The sequence below is a fragment of the Cyanistes caeruleus genome, chromosome 9, assembly GCF_971803275.1.
Source record: "Cyanistes caeruleus chromosome 9, bCyaCae1.hap1.1, whole genome shotgun sequence".
Lineage (NCBI taxonomy): Eukaryota > Metazoa > Chordata > Aves > Passeriformes > Paridae > Cyanistes > Cyanistes caeruleus.
The window spans coordinates 17838644-17856164 of NC_141709.1; the positions used below are offsets into that span (position 1 = coordinate 17838644).

General features: G+C 37.2%; 1 protein-coding gene across 6 annotated transcripts in view; it reads right to left on the reverse strand.

The window, feature by feature from the left end:
* The window catches only part of FNBP1L (formin binding protein 1 like), a 58193-nt gene that overhangs the window by 9028 nt on the left and 31644 nt on the right, over positions 1-17521 (reverse strand). For 4 of the 6 annotated variants that reach the window (XM_086901897.1, XM_086901896.1, XM_086901901.1 and 1 more), the window contains exons 3-10: positions 12882-12935; positions 11245-11392; positions 10770-10832; positions 9401-9505; positions 8039-8167; positions 5836-5982; positions 4879-5082; positions 2406-2564 (exon numbers count right to left, since the gene is read on the reverse strand). In XM_086901897.1, coding sequence (XP_086758023.1) covers positions 2406-2564; positions 4879-5082; positions 5836-5982; positions 8039-8167; positions 9401-9505; positions 10770-10832; positions 11245-11392; positions 12882-12935 — 1009 coding nt within the window. The remainder of the gene's footprint in view (positions 1-2405; positions 2565-4878; positions 5083-5835; positions 5983-8038; positions 8168-9400; positions 9506-10769; positions 10833-11244; positions 11393-12881; positions 12936-17521) is intronic. The other 2 variants (XM_086901899.1, XM_086901898.1) reach the window with 1 other exon arrangement.

Consider the following 17521-nt stretch of genomic DNA (forward strand, 5'->3'; position numbering starts at 1 on the left):
AGCACTAACACAGCAAGCTACACTTGTTTACACCTCCTTTCAGTGACCTACACTACAGCTACTGTTTGCTGCTCTTGCTCTCCATCATGATCAGGAAAATGTAGTGTGTGAAGCACAGAGTGCAGGGAGACTGCGTTTGTGGTCTCCAGCACCTTGAGTGAAATTTGTACAAAATGTACAAGGGCGTGATAAACAAAATGACCTGTATGCTTCATTGGCTGATAGATGCCAACTCACAGATAAAGCTCAGCAGAAGCAAACTGAGTACCATTTTACATGGGCAGATGGTGATAGGACAAAGGGGAACATTTTTAAACTGAAAGAAGACAGATTTAGATTAAATGTTAGGAAGAAATTCTATATTCAGAGGGTGGTGAGGCACTGGAACAGGTTGCCCAGAGCAGCTGCAGATGCCTCATCCCTGACAGGTTCAAGGCCAGGTTGGGTGGGGCTCTGAGCAGCCTGCTCTAGTGGAAGAGGTCCCTGCCCATGACAGGGGGTTGAAAAAAACCATCTTTGAGGTCCCTTCCAAGCCAAACCTTTCTATGATTCTATGGTTTAGTCGTTCTGCATGTATCACTTGATTTCCCAGGGACAAAACACACAGGGAAACAGCATCAGGTGCTAGCAGCTATTACGCATTTAATCAAGGTATATTATAAAGATAAGATTAATCAATAGGATTTTAAAAAAATCTATTAGTAGTCTAGTATACATTAAAGTTGAAAAGACTTTAAAAATATGCAATAATGTGGTGTCTGTTAAAATGCTTGCAAGGAAATTCGGAATACATATAAATTAAATGTTCATTCTTGAAGATTTTACAGAGATGAAGTCTTTAATATGTCACGTTTGAATGAGTCTAGATCTGTGGGATACTAGTGATGCTTCCTAATGTTAAAGAATTATTAAAGTATTTAAAGAATGTATTAATTCAGTTTTGCAACATGAAGAATGCATTTAAAAATGAAATATATGGTTTCATTTTCCATTAGCATTCTGTAGTTGTTAGAAGATGGTCTTTTCCTTCAAAAGAGGTTCTAGAACTACTGGTAGTACAAAGTGATGATTTGTAAGGCAGGAGTCAGTACATTTAATAATCCACAAAATCCATGTGTAATCAAGGCCTGTGCCATTCCAACAACTTCCTAATGCAGGCAGTTCCTCACTGGGAACTCAAGAAGAGGCATTACCTTCACAACCAGACCAAATTATGATTAGTGACTCAGAAGGGAAAGGAGACACTGCCCTCTGTATGGACATAGAGGAACATGAGTATTTTCTAGAAAATTGCATTGTTAGAAAGGCTCTTTCCAAGGTATCTGGGGGCCTGAAATTAGATGTCACAACATGACTCAAAGAAAGTAAGTTTTAACTTTAACTCATTCTGCTTCAGGATGACAAGGGAGCCCCTAAATTGCAACTTCACTGCATTAGAACGTTGTTGTACCATGGTCTCCTCATTATGTCAACAACAGTCAACCATTCCTGATGCACATGAGATAGCAAGTCAATATTGTATTGAAATACCAAAAAAATATTTATTATCTATAACCAAATGCATCCGATTTCCTTTTCATTTGGATCAATAAATATCACTAAACATACATAAACTGGGCAGCCTACGCTTTTCTGACATAACAGCAAAGTGCCAGTACATTTATCACTAGCACTGTAAATGTTGCTAAGAAACCACTCCGTATTTTCCCTTCTACTGGCTTCCAGACAAATTCTATTTGCAGAATATGCTACTATATTAGTAAATTAATTGATAAGACAGTAGCATTTGGTAGTAATTTTTTTCAGTAATCTTACCCAAAAGAAACTAGGACAAACAAGAACGACTAATTAATCAGAAAATGCATTAAAATTGTAATGTTTAAAAAAACCCAGTATTTCAAAATCTGCCATTATCATAAGTTATAGCATTCAATGTACAAACTAAATTAAATTCTCTCTTCTTAGTTCAGTGTCTCATAATCAACTTTTACTATATTCAAAGTCAGCAAATAAGACATCTGATCTGTCAGATGACTTTTGTGGTAACTGTATATCCAATGATAAATTACTGCAAAAATATGTTACATGATGGTAGGAAAACATTTGTGACTGTGAACAACAATGAAGAAAGCTATCAAACACATGCTGAGCACCCTCTTTATAACACCTTTTTTTAGGCATGAGCATTTCAAATGTGGTAATGCATATTTCTATTTTATTTTCTTTTTAATCTGTTGGTAACTTCTGTATAGTATGAAACAAAGTATCCTAGAAGTGACCTTATAGTCGAAGTGTTACTTTTAACTAAGTTAGCCTTATAATGAGGGTGAAGAGCATTAGAAAAGCCACATCACAAACACACTGCTCATAGCCCATCATGCATTTCAACTTATTATCAAACTTACCCCTCTTTTGAGGCTTCTGAAAGAAGGAATTCTGGGCTTCCCTGTTTTTATGTCACTCATGCAATAATGCACTGGTTCAATGGAGAATATGGGATACTGGGACCCATTAGGAGTACTGGATGTGTATAAACTAGTAGGGGTTAGGGGTGGGGATTGTGGCTAATGTGGAAATAAAGAAAGCAATAAATAAGCCAAATGTTCAAAGTGAATTTAAAATGAAAATTCTGTCTTAAAAAATAAAATTTCCATCCAACACAGAAACAGGTTGCAACGTTCCACACACATTTATACTCTTAACTGTATTTGGTTTAAAAGGTTTCTGTCATGAATTAATCTTCAGAGTTATAGGTTGCTGCAGAGAAGGAAGGAAGCTTTAGACTCAATACTACCACAAGATCCTAACAAGATCCCAAAGCTCCCTGTCTCTTTTCTTAAAACCCAGCTCTGCTATTGCCAATTTAGTTACAATCATCCTGGGAGCTTAAGCATTCCTGCTCACTACCTACTTCCTCCTACATACTGAGCTACCCTACCAGGTTAGCCAAATCAGAAGGATTTGGTACATCTATGGAGAATGACTAAAACAAAAAAACTCAGTAGTCAAGCTGACTGACAATGGCTGCATGACACTCTTAATATTATCCCAAAAACCACTTCCCCTTTTTTCAAATTGCTTCTCTCATTTTGTCTCTCACACCTCTGCTATTCTTTCTCAGTTCAATTTTCCTCTACTATTTCCACTGATGCACAATTCATTCCCTTTATAAAAGGCTTTTGTGTCTTTGACAACATTAAAATAGGTAAAGGAATACCTGGAAGTCAAGACCAGCCATAGTTTCAGCTGAATGAAGGTCCAAAGGCCCCCATGAATACCCCAGCTGTAGTAAACCAGCTAATTCTATAATAGATAATTTAAGAATATACTTTAAAACCCATAAACAGTATTTGGAATTAAATATGTATCTTCCAGTAAGTATTTTGCTTCCAGATACTGTTTTGTAGAGCGCTCCTCCATCCTCCCCAAAAAGAGGTAAAAAACAGGGACAAAATCTTTCATTTGATCCAAGTCCTTAGGGAAGAGATGGATGTAGTGTGTACAGCTGACACCTGTGGCTCCACAGAGAAACCAGTACATCTGACTCCCTGAATGCTACACAGTGAGTGAACTGGGCAGAAGAAAGTTCAGGGCAAATCTTGTCAGCTTCAGCTGTCATCACACTAAGGGATTTCTTGTAACTATAGTAAATGCCAAGGTCCACACTGAAACCACTGTACATTTACATACTCTGCAAACTCTCAAAGATATCTTGTGGTCAAACTGGCAACTGTGATCTAATTTCAGAACAGGCTGAATCTCACCCACCTCTGCAGACAAATGCAATATATATGCCCATATATTAGTGCATGTGAGCTGCCATGAATCATTAATTAAATTGCAAGAAAAGTAAACAGTCAGTTTTAACACACAGCTAGAGTTACATAATATACTGAGGATGGAATAAAGAATCAGCAGTATCCTTCCTTTCTGTAAAGACCTACTTTCTCAGAATACTATCAAGTGGAAAATAAATTCTACCATTTTAAAAGCTCTTAGAAGCTCTAACAAGTTTCCTGTAATAAATGACAGAAACTGTCCTGGAGCATTAAAATAACCTCACAGAAATTTTTGGGAAGAATTAAAACAGCTCATTGGATATACTCCAATATTAAATAAAGCATAAAATTTAAATACATATATGCTCCATTCATTTATATACCTAGTGCATGTACTGACAATCTTTGGTTGATCCATGAAGGCACCTCACACAGAAAGTGTTAACTGTAACTCATAAGAAAACAAAGTATTTCTTCAATGCTTTCAATTTTTTCTTGAGCATAGGAGTATTTTTACCTATTTCACAGTAGTATTTCTTCTTGGACATTTACCTTTATGGAGCTTCCACATTATGTTTTACCAGTGACATATAAATTTTAATGTTTTCAGAGAAACCTCAGGAGTTTTCAAAACTTGCAGCAGGTGTAATAAAAATCTATATGACACTTCTATATGTGTGACATTTAGAAGGGGGCTGCATTTGTGCCATAACAGATCTGAAATCCGCCCAATTCTGAAGCATACTCTCCCCTCCTTTTATTTTCACATTCACAATTCACACCTTTCCTATGCAACTACAGCAAGTCTTTACAGAATCTTAGAAACATTACAGTAATGGGAAGCTACTTTTATCAAATAACTATTAAACACGCTCCCAGACACAAATTACTAGAACAAAAACTGAAAAACTTCCCCACTGGCAATTTGATTTTTAACATGGTAAGAACTCAAACCTACTCAAACCTTCTGATCTCCTTACACGTACTTTAAAAGACATTGGTAGGCAAGGGGAAGATTTTTTACAAACACATGAATTGCTGCTTCCAACTCTAAATGTTCCAATTTTAATTTTCCAAATAGTAATTTCTTAATTGTTACCTTTGGTTTCTTTCCAAATAGCCACAGCTTTCCTTTAGCCTTGCCAACTGTAGTTTTTGTATCAATTCTCATTCCCTCTTGCTTTGGTGTGCTGATGGTTCCATCAGAGATAGTTCTGTAAATATTCTGACTGTAGTCTTCAAATGGAAAATCTCCAGGAGGTTCAAATCCAGATTTGAAGCAGTCTATCACTAGTTGAGAGTCCTAAACATAGGACATTAAGGAGTTTATAAAGGAAACCCATCAAGAACCAGAGAGAAAATAACAGAGACAAATTTTTCATTTAATTGCAGAGATGCACAGAAAGTAAGAGTGAGCTCAAAACACACTTTTGGACAGAGCAAGTTAAGATAACAACATTCTTTTATCTCAAAAGTGTTCATGAGTGCATAGTAAAGTATACTCTGCTATTCAGAATATTCCAGCAAATTCTTCCCAAGGGTTACCACAAATTTAAAACAGGGCAAAACTACTTTCCACCTTTTAATCTTTCAACATCACCACTGAAATGAAGACAAAACTAAGAAACTAGAAGTAGTAAAATAAAATAGGACAGAACCTGCTGCAATCAAATAGGACACAATGATATTTCATTAACTGAGCACCCTTTTATTAAACTTTATTAACTGAACACCCTGTCACATACAGGGGAAAATACTGACCATGGTATTCCGAGATATTTCAGGATAACCAAAATAATGTGTCCCAAATCACACCCAACGAGAATGTGTCGAAGATATTATTCAGATTACATGAAATCAATAAAGCAGGAAGAGAGAGGACAACAAAAGCAGAAGTGGTCCTTTCTGCTGAAATCAGTCACAACAACACTTTTGAAGCAAATATCTGACAACAGAAAGGTAACTATACAGGGCAAGTCAGTCTTTCCCCTCTCCACAGCCTCTGTAGCAGTTATATTGCTCACACACATTTAAAAGGTTACACAGTTCTACTTACTCTATGTTCATCAACTGATTTTGCTGCAAGGATCATCCCTTCTAAGCATTTTGAGATAATTGGAATAACCTTGCGCTCGGAGTCAGCAAAGCCTTTGTAACATTCACTAAGTTTGATAGTTCTTCTTTCATCCATTTCTTGAAGTTGCTGCAAGTGCAAAGAAAGATAAAATAAAGCTTCCATTTGCTGACTTTTTGCCTCCTCGATCCTGACATATGCAGTTACTGTGGTCACCACAGTGTGGGACAGAACTTCTATGCCTTCCCAGTATTTTTATTGGCTAAACAAAACAGAACTTAAAAGTCCTTTCGGACACAAACTTCAGATGCCCAGTACAATAGTTATGATGACTTTATGCTCTTTTATTTCTAAAAATCATGTAAAGGATGGGACTTTCTTTTCCTCTGTCTTTTATAAAGCACATGTACAGTGTTTACAGGCAACTGTTTAAAGTATTTGTTTCATACAAAAATGAAAATCACAGTGAAGGAAATTTTACTGATTTCCACATCTCCTCACTCTCTCCTCCTAGTTCTAAGTAATTCCTCTCTGAAGATAAATATCTCCATCTTGCTTTTATTATTATACCTTCCAACCAATAGCAGTTATTTAAAATACAGGAAAAATAAGAAAAATTAAAATTATCTGCAGTTTAGATACTCTGTTTTGAAATACAAACCATTTCCTTTAGCAGTGTGCAAGAAAATAAAGAGAAGAATACCATTACATAATATTTGCAATAAAAGTTTAAAGGAACAGAATAAAAAAGAATAAATTTAAGAGAAATATTATTAAGATAATAGCCCTGGACTTTTCACTTGAGCTTGGAAAATACCCCAAACAAAACCAAAAATCAGTAAAGAATATACCAATAGGTTGTCAAAAACTGAGTAAGAAGTTGGATCATTCCTGTATCTACACTGAGGCAGATGTCTCAAACAATATTCAGCTCTCCAAGACAAAACAACCACCCAGACATGCTAAACCCCTCTCCAAGGTTTTCCCATAGAATGTTACCAAATACTTGCAATGAAGTAATAAAAGTGCAGTCCCAAGAGAAAGCAGGACTAGGCCTTTCTACTCTTACTGAAGAGTTCAAAAATTGTGAGTAATATCTTACAATGATAATGGATTTTAGCCCTAGAGAAATAAAGGCGGTACAGCAAAAGTCTGGTGCAAGCTACAAAGATGATCAGCCTGTTTCTCCTGGGAGCTGACTGCAGTTCTTGGATCAGTGTGTAAAATCAGACCTACTGCAGTGCTGCTTAACAGTTAAAATATTAGAAAATTCTTAACAAGCCAAGGCAATTTTCTCCTGTGAATCCTAGACCTTCTAGTAAGGATTTCTTAAAAAAAATGTGAACTGACTTGTGCTTCTGGAAAATATCAAGCATATTTAAGTTGAATACCTTCAAATAAACTCGGTGTTTCACCTTCCATTTCCTCACTCCCTGTCTCAGTATCCACCCATATTTCCCAAATGGCTGAAAGTACATGCCAACACACTTCTGAACTCTCCTCACCTGATGCCCCCAACTCCTTCAAACTGGTTTTCCAATTTGCAAAGTCCGTATTTTTGAAAGAATGTTACAAAAAAATCTTAATAGTTACATAAAGCATTTCAAGAAATCCCCACTTTAGATGTAAAGTACTGATCTTTAACTTTTTTACTGGGTTTAGAGAGATCTGTGGATTGCTGGTAACACAGATGGGGCAAGGACTAATTGGGGGCTGGAGAGGGTGCTGGACCTTCTGCTTCCAATGCAGCTGATTTTCACCCATGCATGAGAGCCATTAAACCAGTCACCATCAGTCACCTGCTCTGCTCACCAGAGGCAGAGCATTCACACACACACAAGGACCCGAGAGCTACTCAGGTCCTTCAACCCTTATTAGGATTGTTTTAAATGTCTGCTGTCACCCAGATGTCTCAAATGTTCATTTGGCCAGAGCCTTTCAGAAATATTTAAACAAGGAGATTATAAAGTATAATATCTTACAGAAAATGCAACCAAGAATTTTCATTAGAAATCTAAGCATTAGTATGGTACACAGTCTCATGAAAAAACCACAAACTGTCTCAAAACTAAGGCAATTGCTTGATAAAATGATCCACTAAAATAAAAAAAAATAGTTTTTAATTTTAAAGTCTACTTCCTCTTTAGAAAAGGATCAGCCATACTTTATCTGTTAACTATTTTACCTTGTAGATCTGAGGAATGACAATGTAGTAGTGTTTGTGCTGTTCTCCATTAAAATTCTGTAGTTGTGCAGCATATTCATTTTTGTTTTCATCAGCCATATGTGTGCGCAGGTTCAACTGCTGCTTAGCCTAGTAGGAAAGTGTTACCAGGTTAAACATGTCTTGTACTTTTCAATGACACACAGCATTATTTTATTTCATCAACTATGCAAGAACACTAGTCACAAATCATCAAAACCAACATCCTTGTAACTGAAATATGAAGAATGTGAGACTTCACATAAACTGACACTCGAAACCCTCATTTGTTATATATGGAGAAAGCAATGATCACTGCAGCTCCCTAAGCCAGACTGCTTCAGTGCTTATCCTAAAACCCACAGAAGTGGCTGAACATACAAACCACGAGGTACCAAAGAGCAGAGAGCTGCCAGTGTAAGGAACACGGCACAGCCATCCGGAGGGACTCTCGTGAACTTTGCCAAGGCCAGATGCGAGGTCCTGCACGCGCGTGGGGTGATCCCAAGCACTAACACAGGCTGGGAGAGAACGGGTTGAGAGCAGCCCTGAGGAGAAGGACCTGGGGGTCCTTGTAATGTGCACTCACAGCCCAGAAAGCCAACCCCACCCTGGGCTCCACCAAAACAGCGTGGCCAGCAGGTCAAGGGAGCTGCCTCTGCCCCTCTGCTCAGCCCTCCTGAGACCCCACCTGGAGTACCCTCAGCACAGGAAGGAAATGGACCTGCTGGGAAGAGTCCAAAGGAGGACATAAAGATCACCAGAGGACTGGAGCACCCCTCCTATGACAACAGGCTGAGAGATTTGGAGATTTTCAACCTGGGGAAGTAAAGGCTTTGGGCACACCTTAGAGCCCCCTCCAAGTACCTAAAGAGGGTCTACAAGAGAGCTGGAGAGGGACTTTTCACAAGGGCAGGTAGTGATAGGGCAAGGGGGAATGGTTTTCAACTCACAGAGAACAGGTTTAGAGGAGACATTAGGAAAAAATTCTTCACTATGAGGGTGGTGAGGCACTGGTAGGAGGTTGCCCAGAGAAGCTGTGGATGCTCCATCCCTGGCAGCGTTCAAGGCCAGGCTGGATGTGGCTTTGAGCAACCTGGTCTAGCGGAAGTTGTCCCTGCCAAGTCTTCAAGGTCCCTTTCAACTCAAACCATTCTGATTCCAAAAAACACTCCTTTCCTGTGCTGTCTTACACTTACAAGTTCACTGGAACTTTGATTTTGCATATAACAAGTAAGCATATTTTATACACGATTTTATGCATTCAATGAATATTGTTTCAGTGTTGATGATTAACATGTAAATGAAATATCATCGATAATGAAGTAAAGTCACTGCCCTTACCTTCTCAACATCAGCCTTCGTCGCATTAGTATCATTGTCCAGTCGTTCATAGCTTTGCTGTGCCTTCTCTGCCTCTCTGCATTCTCTCTCAAATTTCTTTTTGCTCTACAAAAGGCACAAACTTACTGCTTCAACAGGCACTATTTCCATTTGGTTTCGTACATTAATTCTGAATTCTAAATATCAAAGCTTCCATTTAAGTATCTTAAATTCACAAAGTCCCTTTAAAGGAGCACAATGTTAGCACAGCAACTAGGTCAACTCAATTATTTTGAAGGCAGTCTGAAGGATGTATCAACACTACAATCATCATCAGTATTCATGTCAAGTGGCACAGCTGTAGGTAGCACAGACAACAGTATTCAATATACTTGATGTTCCATATATGCGGCTGTTGTCAAGACAACTGCTGTAGGAAAAATTGTTGCAGAAGTTCACATCTCTAGAGAGAAACTGCAACTGAGACTCTGAGCTCCTGCTTCACAGCAAAGTCAGTCAGTTGAGGTTAGTGTGTCCCTTAAAGGCATCTAAATGCATTAAAAAGACTGCCTTTGCACTTAGGTAAATACAAGGCACGCTATTGTTTGAGCTGAATTGTGAGCTGAACTATCTTGGTGAAGAGGAATAACATCTAAAACTACCACATCTGCTCCTATTCTGATCCTCTGATGATGAATTAAACTCTTGGATGTGACAGTGAAGCAAGATCCTGCTCATCTGGGACCACAACAACAGAATAGAAACTCATTTTTCCAGTATTGCTTCCCAATAATCTGGATCACAGATATAATAAACTTTCAAGACGGAAAACCAGAATATCAGAATACATCTTGAACAGACTTGGTTGAATTTTATACTTTCTTATCTTTAAAAGCATTTGTTTCAAGAAAAAGAAGCTTATAGTCTGTCCTAGAGACATTCACTTCCTGCATTTCTCTGTTAAACAGTAATTCTACCTCCTGAAAGTACAATAGTCTATAGTGGTATTCTTGAATACATCTTGGAACAAGCCCTCAAGCTCAAGTCAAATTCCGTGACTTACGGTTTCATCTTCATATAAGTAAACTGTCCTTTTTAGCCCAAGGAGAAGCAATCAGAGTCTGTACCCATGTTAAAACCAGATTTCTTTATGCTGGTTACACTGGATAAAAGCCAAGGCTTCTCTCAAACATAAACACAGAAGCTGTTTACAGATTTTTTTAACCAGGGAACTATAAATACATTGAACTACATTATGTTAGTAAGTTACTTGGACATTAAATAATATACCTAAATATTAAATCTAAGCAAGCCAGACAAAAATAATTCCACTTACAGCCTGTATATTTTATTTAAGTTCAACAGGAATAAAATCCAAACACAAACTCACATTATCCATCTGTTTCCAGCACATGTCCAGATACTGCTGAGCCTTTCGCCCTTCCTGAAGATGCTAAAAACATCACAAATAAATTAAGTTTACCTATATTTTTAGTATTATTGCCGTTAATTAGTCCCTGCACTAGCTGACAGCCTATGATGTGCAGTATCTTCCACAAGCTACCCATACTCTTTGGAAGACATTACTTAACATGCAAGAATAGTATCACAGATACTGTGGTACACGGACAAAAAAAAAGGTTACTAGTAAGCACTGTCTTCCCAAGATAATAATTTTTAGGTTTAGTAACTGTATTATAGTATATAACATTATATATTATAGAAAAACCTTAAATGTGTTTTATAAATGTATTACAACACCTATGTATTGCCATGTTCATCAAAATGGGTAAAGAAATATGTCAGTTCATTAAAAGACATACATCTTGATATCCTATTTTCACATTTAAAAACACAGAAATTACCATTTTTCTCTCGGTTTTTAGATCGTGAGAATATCTCATCAATTCTCCATACACTCTGTGTCCCATTTCTTCTGCAACTACTTCCCGTTGTCCTGCATAGTCATTCAACTCATTGAGGATGTTAAAAAAGGCAATACACGAAGTAAACCTGACAGAAAGCACACACACACAAACATGCACAAAAAGTTAGGCAGCTTTTAAAAATACACTTATTTGTAGTCTGTACTCCTGATTTAAAAAAAAATTCATAGACATTTTACAATAAACCTTATCTGCATGCTAATTGAGTTAGAGAAGAAACACAAGCTGGGAAAGCCTATGTTAAGCCTAGTATGTAATCTATGTTGCAATGTCTCTTCAAATACATTTTATAAGAACATGGGTTTGTGGATGGAAAAGAAAGAAGAAGAATACTACCTGGCAAGCCCTGTAGTATAGAGGTATCTCCTAAGCTGCCCAGGGAGAGGCCTGAGCTTGGGAACGGATACATACGTCCCTAGGCTCGGAGGCTGAGCTTGCTGCAGAGATGATGTGCTTGGTAGTCTTGAGGGTGGAACATGCCAATCATACCACTCCTATGCATCCCGATGGATTCTACAGAACAAGTTTGCTATCAGCTCTGGAGACAGCTGCCTGTTTGCCTGCCCACCTCTTGGCTGGAAGTAAGGTGCCACTATGGCTGGCACTAAAAAGGGGGGAAGAGGAGGGGCAAAGGGTAGAAAGTGTGTGTGGAAGGGAAGAAAGGAAAAAAAAGAACAGGCACCGCATTAAAATATACATCTTTCTCTCTTTTAACTGTGGAATACTGCCATCTCCATAGGCTTAGCTTTTGGGAATTTCAAATGCCACTCTAGCACTGGAAAGCCTGTTCCCTCAGGTCCAGGATCTTTACATACTTAAAGGGGCTGGAGGAAATCCTACTGTGAATTCTCAGGCACTCTGCACAGCATGTGCTCTGGCTGCAACCTGAAACTTGTCCACTTTTTCTATTCCCTAAGACTTACCCCTAAAGAAAAAAAAAAAAGTATTGTGCTTTTTCAAATAAATTTTTTAAATGGCTATGGAATGGACAGCAAAACAAGCATATTTCCAAAAAATAAAGTTGTTTAGCACAAATTGTTCCTCCACCATTAGGCACCCACTTATTTTGTCTCCAGAGTCAAAGCAAGTCAGCCTTTTAAGCGTTCTTCTTGCCCATAACATGACAATTTGTGTACACTCTGGTCTCAGTATAAGGCTGCACAGCTACATTTGTATTGCCATAAAAATGCACTGAAAATCTCTATTACTATGCAAAAAAACAAAGCCTAAGGACACACTCTTACTTTTCTTTAAAAAACAACACTAGACTGTACATAGCAAGCTAAACTTCTGCTTTCAAAATTTCAGTTACCTAAAGGTTGATTTGGAAGGGAGCAAGTACAACCTGCCATGTTTACTACATTAAAATACCAGTAGGAGTAAACAAAGGTTTCACGCTTAAGAATTACAGCAGAACTGTAAAAAGCCAAGCACAATTCTTTTGTTGTCATCACCAATTAAATATCTTAAAAAAAAAAAAAAAAAACTCCAAAAAGAACAGCATATACTGTTAGTTCTCACTTTTTACACATCAAATTTGACATGGACATTTTTACCTGGGTTCCTCATCTTTTGGTGAGCGTTTAGGACAGTACTTCTTAACCAGATTTCTATTAAAGAAGAACAAAAAAAGATCCTACTTTAGAGTCTCTTTAGAGAAGCCACACATAGAAAACTGCATGAACAAATTATTTCTGTTTAACATTCTATGAACAAATCTATTCCTTCTGCCAACTTATAACGGTTCTTGAGATAACACAAGGCTGAAATCTGTGGCATTATCAAAGTTTTACACCACTTCGACCTAGAACAATTTGCAAGTATTTGAAAACTTCTACTGCAGTGAAATGAAATGAAGAGTTTGTTATTTAACATCCTTTTCCCGCATGCAGAAGGCGGCAGCAGACGAGGACAAGGCCAACGTATGAGCACGGTGTAACACGGACAGTGCGCACTGTGTGCTGTGCCACGAGCACAAAGCTCCCTGCCTGGAGCAAGCTTTGAGTATAGATTCAGGTCAAAGACTTTAACCACAGTATTCCCAAATCTTCCACAAGGACACATCCAGAACAGGAGAGGCAACATGTCTTTATAGAAAAAAGATTTTACAGTTTGTCCTATCATCAGCATCGCAAAATATCCGGATTTTAGAAATCAAGCAAATCTCTACAAGACAATCCACAGGACCGGTACTTAACACAGTATCACAGTCTAACTTTTGATAACATTGATATCAAATAATCTGCTTATCATAGAATGCAGAGAACAAACAGAATGGAAGAGTTAAGAGAAGATCCTAGAGAAAAAAATCTAGCATGCATGTTGTGTATTTCACCCCACTGCCGCTCTGTAACTTCAGTTGTGACATTTATGAACTACCTTACCATTAAAAGAAAGGTGTTAATTTTGCTTTCATCCAAAATAACCTTGTATAATTTCTCAAATCCGTTTACCTCGAAGTCATCTCTATGGTACAGAAGTCCACATAGTGAGATTATGTCCAGTCACAAAGTATACATCAGAATATGAGCAGGGAGTTGGTGTGGAAATAGTAAACTTGGATCTTTTGCATGTTTCTATACCCTCTGAGACTACAACCAAAAAAACCCAACTAAGTTAAGAAAGTCAGGTCCTTCTAATATCAGTTTGTACTAAGAAACAGAATAAACACTGACTTTTTAAAAATCATCTACACATTTTATAGTAACCTCCTTACTGAAGTTCCAGTAAGAATCTCTTCTCACTGTCCCCAGAACCTACTGCCATTCTGCTTGGTAGGAATTAAATGCAGACATTTTGATAGGAAAATGTATGTACACAATAAAAAAAAAAATAATTTTCACTAAGCAATTTTTCTGTGGTCCATTTTCCTTTACATTTCTGCTTTGTTCCTCAGTGCTTATTAATGAATAGGAAATTCCTTAAATTCACCTTATTTTTATTCAGAATGTGAAATGCATAACACACATACAATGCCGTAGCTAAGCAACCATGCATGAGCCTTTTCAAGGGAAGATTTTCAGAGTTGTTAAAAATGAGAAAAGAAATTACTTACTACAGCCATACAGTTTAAAATGGCAGGAGAGAAGGGTCATAAATGCAGATTATTTATTAGCATGCTAATTCTGTTCTGGTTGCATTCTTTAATACAATTGTTTACTATTTCTAGAAAGACAAAAATGTTATATAATCCCTTCTTCTAATAACAGCCAGTTTCATTAGTGAATCTCATCTGCCTTTGGATCAAAGGAACACACAGGTTTGAGACATTAGGATTTCACAGCACAAGGTACAGTAATCAAAGGCAATAAAAATGAATTGACAAGCAAATGCAGGTTTTAGAGATCAAAGAAATAGACAGTGTTCATGTGAACAATTATGCATAGATGGCTTTTCCAGTAAGTGAATACCAATACCTAATCAAAACTGAAATATTAAATTTAAATCTTTGAAAAAGCACAGGTTGACAAGCAGCCAGTATGAGCATGGATTTGAAGAGTGAAGCATTCTTTCAAAGAGGAGCCAGTTGACATTTCTAAGAGGGCATAACATTCTCTGACATTTCAGTCTAAATCCATGCCTAAATCTCAGAATTCAGATATGGATCTGGACTAGTTTATAAGAAAACTCTACAAGTAATTGGTGATCATCAGAACAGAAACGTATCTACAAGATTAATGTCTTTGCTTCCTAAGAAAAGTGCAGCTGATGACACTTGAATCCTCTTTGGAAGTAAAATTTTGATGGCTTCTATCTCACTCTGTCTTACAGCCAGCCATTTGGAAGCAGATTTTATACAGGATTAACCACATCCAATTGTGCTGCTCCTGTAATTTTATTAACATCACTTCCTGGTATAAAGTGGTCTCAGGTCAACACCAGAGAGACAGGAACCTGATTTTTAAGAGAAGTCACCTAGGCAGAAGTTTCAAAAAGTACTTCAGCTGATAAAAATTACTTATAGTCAGGCACATAGAACATCTACACAAAATTTTACAGATGTGTAAAAAATTGTGTTCAGCAACTGAAAGCTAAGTTTTCTTCAGTCAATTCATACAGCATGTACAGAACAGAAGCAGCAGTATCAACACAATTTCTATTAAGGTAGCAACTCAGGTACTGTGGTATCTGCTCATATTAAACCACTACAGCCTCCACATCACATAACAAATAAGCCTGGTCACAAACTTTTTTTGCTTTCATAAGTAGCTAAAATTGCAATAAGTACTTAAAAGCATTTCCTATTTTTATGTAAAGTAATTGTTTCAATACCATTTTGATATCTTCAGTGAATGCACACCAGTATTATGTAGTTATGTGTTATATGTAGTAGTATTTCACTGGGTGAAAATAATAACAATTAACTGTGTGCAGTAACACCTCATTAGAAACACTGGAGCAATCAATCTTAAAAAATCGTAACCCGGACTTCAAGTTTACAAAGCTGAATATCCTTGGAACCATTAAGGAATCACATGTTTATGTTATATTATATTATGTTATATTAAGTTTATGGCAGCAGGATTATAAAAAAAACCTGCCACAACCATATTTTAATACTAATGAGCAGTGTAAAAATCTCAGCTCCAATCAAAGGAAGAAAGTCTTGAGAAATGATCACATGTGGTGATAATCTGTGTTCCCAGGTTTACATCTGCGCTTACAGCAAGATTATGCATATAAAAATGTGGAAACTGTCTGTCTCAGTTTGACTAGACAACTGCATATATTAATATTGTATTTATGAAAATATCACTTAAACACAACAGTATGCTGAAGGAACACGAAAAACAGATTTGGTCAGAGTAACTGGATGTCTCCAGAGATCACAATGCTCAATTTTAATGGGCAACAAACAGATCAAGAACAATCACAGCTATTTGCTTTAAACCAACTTTAGAGAAGTTGACCATATTCAGAAATTTTATTCCATGGCAGTTTCATCTCCACCTGCAGGTACAACTTGTATTACTGCCTAACATCACAGAAAGTGGAACTCTACTGTCTGCTCAAGTGTCATAATGCTTTAGACAAGATGAAAAGGGAATGAACCTCCAGAATTATTTTGTGTGTAATGATGCAGAACAAAACAAACCTTCACCTTGCCCCTTTTAAAAAACAATCCTGATGAAAAACAGCATCTGAGAATTCAACTGAAAAATTCAGTCAAGAGCACAGTAGTTTGGCACATACTAAATCTAATTTTTTTCCAATTACAAAATAAAAACAAATTAAATAGTCGTATCATTAAAATGGAATATCTTAATAACTGCAATAACTTTGTCCTGATTCACATCCCCGTAACTCAGTAACAGCCTCTAATAACCCTTGCAAACCTTGGGGTAACACAGTACATTAGTTGAAACCTACACCATACAAAACTTCAGATCCTCCTTTAAGTTAGCTCAAACAAAATCACATTACGCTTCCTTTTTTTGTTTCAGAACACATGATGTGCAAAGACAAGCTGTCTAAGGTGTTTTTCTCCCCCCCCCACAGACAATTGAGGATTCCCCAATTTTTCTTGTCATTTTTTCAGTATCAAAGAAGAATAGCAAGAACTGACTTGTAACCTAAAACCAGTATATGGAAAAGTTATCACTTCTGGAATTACTTGGCAACCATGAGCTGCAACACCTGCATACAGTAAGAATATAGTGAGTTTGCTCAAACAGCTCTTCTTATGCTATACATGCATCATTTGCCATCTCCTACAAGACCTGGAGGGGCTGTTGCACCTGGGAAAGGCTCGTTGTGACAGTATACAGAAAAATAAAGTTTTCAAAATGCAAGGGTATACACAAAGTGAATGTGAATTTCTGCCAGGAGACGACTCTAATATGTGAAAACTGTTATGAAAAGTTCACTCAAGTTCTCTTGGGTTTAAGTCCATGAGAATAAGATCCATCAGTGACCTCAGCAGGATGTTCACGGTCCACACTAAAACCAAGACAGAAAAAAACACCATACATCACTAGCTTTATCTCCTGTCTAAACTTGGCTTTCCTCAATCTCCCATCCAAGCACTAAGAGAGCCACAGAACTACCAAGAGGTGACAACTTGCTGTACTGTTTATCCTCTACTAACCAAGAGCATTATTAATCTCAGTTATAAAGTGCATTATAAAAAAGAGTCTCAACACTCTTTTTCAGCTTGTTTTCCATTACAAAAGGATATACTAGAAATTTCCAGTAG